At 44.4% G+C, this 6,000-nt stretch overlaps 1 protein-coding gene across 2 annotated transcripts in view; it reads left to right on the top strand.

Annotated features, from left to right (window-relative positions):
• The first annotated feature begins 274 nt into the window (after positions 1–274).
• Positions 275–6,000, top strand: part of VAV1 (vav guanine nucleotide exchange factor 1) — a 64,946-nt gene continuing 59,220 nt past the window's right edge. For both annotated transcript variants that reach the window (XM_088137665.1, XM_007432503.3), the window contains exon 1: positions 275–570. In XM_088137665.1, coding sequence (XP_087993791.1) covers positions 367–570 — 204 coding nt within the window. In that variant the 5' untranslated portion in view covers positions 275–366. The remainder of the gene's footprint in view (positions 571–6,000) is intronic.

Genomic DNA, 6,000 nt, shown 5'->3' with positions numbered 1-6,000 from the left:
ACTGCCCAGAAGATGTCTCTCCTTCAGGTTGTATCCCAACAGTTGTCACCCCAACGCTTCTGTACTGCTGCTGTAAGAGAAAGGAGGCCTTGAACACCAGAGATATATGGGAAAGGGAGAATTCTCCTGCAAAAACTACTGCAATGCCCTTCAAGGAGGAAGAGCTGAGCTCATTTTTTCAGCCCCTCCTCCTCAGGGGTGGGGTGAGGAAGCTCCCCAGCCCCCACCCTGGCCCTTTTCTTTGTGGTCTGATGTCAGTTACAGAAGAGGAAGCTGGTGGCTTCTCACTGTCTTTTCCAGCTGCGAGGAAGGTAGTGGAAAGCAGTTCTTCCAGCAGCTGAAACAGCCCCTTGGGGGTGGCGGGAGATGGAGCTGTGGAAGCAGTGCGCCCAATGGCTCATCCAGTGCCGGGTGCTGCCACCCAACCACAGAGTGACTTTGGAGGGTGCCCAGGTCTGTGATTTGGCCCAGGCCTTGCGCGATGGTGTCCTCCTCTGCCAGCTTCTCAACAATCTCATGCCTCATGCTGTCAATCTACGGGAAATCAATTTGCGTCCCCAAATGTCCCAGGTGAGTGAAGGGAGGGAGGGAGGGAGGGAGGGAGAAGGGGTATCTGCCTGACCAGCTGAATGGCAAAGGCGTAGATCCTTCAGTGCTGAGAAAGAGAGGGTGGTGGTGGGGAGTACAGGTTCACCAGAAACTTGTCAAGATCAGGAAGCCAGGCTAGTCACTGTGGCAACTCACAATGTGCTTGAGATGCAGTGGGCAAATGCGTGATTGTGTAAACTTGTAATTTTGCCACCGTATGCATATGGATGGGGTGAGGTGGAGGGAGTGAGGTTTCAGAGATTCCGGGCAGCAAGAAAAGAATTAGTGGATGGTACAATCTGTCTGGCATTGTACAACCAGAATTAGTGAACTGTGATACTTCCAGTGGAGCGTGAGATAATATAGGGTGCTGGGCATTAAGAGGATCCTGTGATCCATTTGGCTTGTGCTTGTGGCAATAATCTGGTAGCAAAATGGTTAATATGCATCTAAGGAAGTAATTGCAGTGTGATCATATATGTGTGGGTGGGGAATATTGGTCTTCTCATAGCTATGTTTGAAGTAGTGACGGGGTGGAGTTACTAAGGTGCACAGCAGAGAACAGATGCGTAGATTTCACTTTGACTTTGTTGGTGAGACAGGAGGTGAGACTTGCTGTTTGAAATGAGAAGGAAAACGTCTGCAAGTGAGATGGAGGCCATACATACAGAATGGAAAGAACCTCATACAGTACATACGTAGTCAATTCTGCAGCAAGTGTGGCATTTGGCCAGTCTTGGCTGATCTCTACCCTTACTCCCAAAATAAACCGGTTTAAACCTGATTGGTACTTGGACAGGGACCACCAGGAAATCCCCCAGACTGTAGCTAGATTCTGGTGTTTAAAAAAAAGTCCTGGAAGAAAATAATTATAAACCATAGTGCTGCCAGTGTATCCGTGAGTTTGCAATGGCCTGAGCTCAGCTCAAAGGAGACCACCATTTTAGTAAGAATGGGAATAGCCAAGCCCTGGCAGGAGGCAGACAATATGCTCTGAGAAAAGATCCGTGACATAAGATAAGGATTTTGTACAGTTCTGCTCCAGTCTGAGAGCCTAAACTGCAAACAATTCTTTTGAAATCCATACAAACCCTTGGTGACCCAAAAGATGTGCGACATAACATGCGAAGTCTGGAATCAGAAAAGCCTAATGAGAGTTTTGATTGATGACTGACTGATTGGTTATGTGCCATCAGGTCAGTGACCACATAGACAATCACTCCATGATGATCAGTCCCTAACCTGGTTCTTCAGGTCTTCCAGCAGCGTACCCATCATTGCTGTAACTGAGTCCATCCACCTTGCTGCTGGTGGGTCTCTTCTCCTCTTTCCTTCCACTTTTCCCAGCAATAGAGCCTTCTCCAGAGAGCTAGATGGCTAGATGCTATTGAAAACTTAGACTGGTTCTGATTAACTAAGAAAAGGAGAATCAGTAATGTGGCGCCAATGGACACAATGGTGCCAATAACATCCCTATATTACTAAAAATAATATATATTTAAAAACAAATATATGTTTGAAATCTCATGAGATCATTAATTGTATACCACTCAGAGTTGCCTTCAAATGAAACAGGTTATAAATAAATGAAAATTCACTGTTTTCACATAAAATCTCACAATGAACTTGCAAGATTTCAACTTTTTTTCTTGCTCTCTCTGGCACACTAGTACACAGTGTAGTGAAGACACTTGAGGAAATAAAGAAAATTCTCATTTCTTATTATGTGTGTGTGTGAGAGAGACAGACACAGAGAGAGAGAGAGAAATAATTCACTATTTTGTAGTTACTAGAATCAGCGTACCTCGTCTCCATATACAGGTAGTCCTTGCTTAACAGCCGTTCATTTAACAACTGTTTGAAGTTACGATGGTGCTAAAAAAAGGCTACTTACAACTGGTGCCTCAAGTTACAACCATTGCAGCACCCCCATGATCATGTGATTGCGATCTGGGTGCTTGGCAACCAGCTCGCACTTACAATCGTTGCAGCGTCCTGGGGTCACATGATCACCATTTGCAACTTTCCCAGCTGGCTTCCAGCAAGCAAAATCAATGGGGAAGTAAATGATTCACTTAACAACTGTGGTGATTTGCTTAACGACCACTGCAAAAAAAGGTTGTAAAATTGGGTCCAGTCACATGATGCTTCATTTAACAACCTCATTGCTTAGTGACCTAAATTCTGGTCCCAATTGTGGTCGTTAAGCGAGGACTACCTGTAATTTCTCTAAGGTAGCCTCAGTATTGTCAGACGACACTATGATATCTGAAGTGTAAAGACTAAGCAGTACCCCATAAAAAAATTTAAAAACCCAGAGTTTATATACCCAAACAGGAAATATAATATATAGCTCGCACCCAGCACACATACAAGTTAATCTTAATTTAAAATATGGATGGAGGCAGTGAGGCTTCCAAAGAGACAGCTCCTTGTACTACTGTATTAGTCAAATGAACTGAAATTGGAAGAATGTTTTAACACATTGATTTGTGTTACTAATTCAAAATTGGACCAATTTTGAAATCAATTATATTTTGTAACAAGCAGCAGTTGCAAAAAAATATACATATAGTTTTGAACTTCTCCAGAAGCTGAAACAGCTTCACCAAAATAATTTGTGTTCTATATTTATCTATATCAATTATTAATTTATTAATAATTTTATTTGTTTATTATTTACCTGTTTCAAGTTTCAGAATTATTGACACAAACTAAGGACAGCTCATTACACTATCACTCAAAAGGGAGAGCAGCTATTCTCTCTTTTCCAGATTAGCTCTTTGTGTGTCTCTGTGTATAAAAAGAGAATAAGAGAAGTCATAAGAAAATACAGGAGGTTTACAAATGGAGGGTGAGCATATCTCCCCACATGCCTTAAAATGTGAAGGAAGTGAGATGGTTGCATAAGAAAAGACCAGGATGGTGAAGTTGCTAAGGGGCTGACTCAGAGCAGGGAGACCCATGTTTGTCTACCCACAGCCGCAGAAGCTGCCTGGATTATTTGAGGCTAGTCGCTCTGTTTCAGCCCAGCCTTCCTCACAAAACTTATTTATTTATTTATTTATTTATTTATTTGTATTTCAAATTTGTCACTGCCCATCTCACTACATCCCCAGGGTCGGATGTATCTTTCCTTCCCCCACTCAAGTTGGCAGAGCCATGTTTTTAATTCCCTCCAAAAAATTGGGAGGGGAGGGTCCTGCCTCACCTCTGTGGGGAGAGTATTCCATAGGGCAGGGACAACAACAGAGAAGGCTGTCCTCCTAGGACCCACCAGTCAACATTCTCTCACCAATGGGATCCACAACATGCCTTCTCTGCTGGACTGGGTGGGACAGGTGGATGTAATGGGGGTGAGACAGTTCTTCAGGTAACCTGGACCCGTGCCATGTAAGGCTTTAAAGGTGATAACCAACACCTTGAATTGGACCTGGAAACAAGCTGGAACCCAATGCAACTCCTGCAGCAAAGGTATTACATGTGCCATCCTTGGGGCACCCAAAATTGCCTGCATGGCCGCATTTTGAACCAGCTGTAGCTTCTGGATACTCTTCAAGGGTAGCCCCATGTAGAGTGCACTGCAGTAGTGTAAACGAGAGATGACCAGGATGCGAGTGAGGGACTCCTGATCCAGGAAGGGGTGTAACTGGCGCACAACATGAAGTTGAGCAAAGGCCCTCCTGGCCATGACTGCCACCTTGTCCTCGAGCAGGAGTCATGAGTCCAGGAGGACCGCCAGATTACACACTGGGTCTGTCTGGGGCAGGGCAACCCCATCGAGAACCAAAGATGGTAAACCCCCAGATACAGAGGAGCCTCCAATCCACAGCTACTCCATCTTACCAGGGTTCAGCTGAAGCCTGTTGTTCTCCATCCAGACCCCTACAGCCTCCAGGCACCAGGATTGCTTTTGTGTTGGAAAAAAATGTGCTGTGTGCACTGCCTTGAGCTGCAGAAGGAAAGGTGGGATATACATATAATAAATACAGTAAATACTTCCTTTGTAAGAATAACAGCTACAGGTAGTCCTCAACTTACGACCATTCGCTTAACAACTGTTCAAAGTTATGATGGCACTGAAAAAAGTGACTTATGACCAGTCCTCGCACTTATGATCATCACAGCATCCCTGCACTCATGTGATCAAAATTCAGGCACTTGGCAACCAGCATGTATTTATGATGGTTGCAGCATCCTGGGGTCACATGATCACCATTTTCAACCTTCTCAAGGGGCTTCTGACAAGCAAAGTCAATGGGGGAAGCCTGATTTGCTTAACAACCATGTGATTCGCTGAATAACCAGGTGATTCACTTAATGACCATGGCAAAAAAGGTCATAAAATTGGGTGTGACTCACTTAATGACCACATCGCTTAATGGTCCCAATTGTGGTCATAAGTCGAGGACTACCTGTATATCCACACAGTTATAATTTATAGTTCAGGAGGCTATGTGAAGTGAGAACATTCGGTAGGCTAAACATGGATCAATATATGAACCCAGTCAATGCATTTCTATTTATTATGGACAAAACTCCTATCACATGAATGCTGCATAAAAATTATGGGTAGACAGGTGGCAGCTACAAGAAGCTGGGGTCAATTTATTGGGGGGTGGTCTTGGTAGCAAAATATAAATGTTCATTTTGTTTTGGCAAACTGAATTAGATTACATGTCATTTAGAGGCTGTGAAGGATCACCCAGCATCCAGATTGAATTAGCCTGGTCCTTCAGGACAGAGAATTTTCCTTCATCCCCTTGCTCTTGGCTCTCTGTTCTGAGGTAAACAGCTTGGCTTCTCCAGCATTTCGAGGACTGTGGGATGCCATATGATGTGGCCATTATAATTTTTTTCCTTAACAATTTAAATTCAGGCCCTACTTTTTGTTGTCTCCATCTTGTTCCAACCCAAATGTGTGACTGGCCGAATCCAACTAGATTGCAGTGCTCTGTGTGAAGGGAAATTTGGGGCTTATTTGGAAGGGAGCATGCATACATGTTCAACTTTGACGAAGCAATATAGGAAAAATATTGCCACCTTTGAATGTTGGTGTTGGAGAAGACTCCTGAGAATACCGTGGCAGCCAAGAAAACCAACCAATGGGTCACCGAACAGATCAACCCAGAGTTCTCACTCGAGGCACAAATGGCCAGTCTCAGATTTCCCTACCTGGGCACAGTATGTGAAGACCCAGCTCCCTGGAGAAGGCTCTAATGCTGGGAAAGAAGAGGACGTCTAGCAGCAAGGGGGATGGACTCAGCTACAGTGGCGATGAGTGCACCCTTGGGAGACCTGAAAGAACAGATTAGGGAGAGATTGCCCTGGAGAAAATCTATCTATGTGGTCGCCAGGAGTCGAAAACAACTTGATGGCGCATCATCAGTCAACCAAGCATGCATGTGTACC

Source organism: Python bivittatus, unplaced genomic scaffold (genome assembly GCF_059951505.1).
Source record: "Python bivittatus isolate LINGU-HERP-01145 unplaced genomic scaffold, Pbiv_v1 ctg000220_np1212, whole genome shotgun sequence".
In the NCBI taxonomy this organism is placed as follows: domain Eukaryota; kingdom Metazoa; phylum Chordata; class Lepidosauria; order Squamata; family Pythonidae; genus Python; species Python bivittatus.
This window is presented reverse-complemented; position numbering and strand designations above follow the sequence as displayed.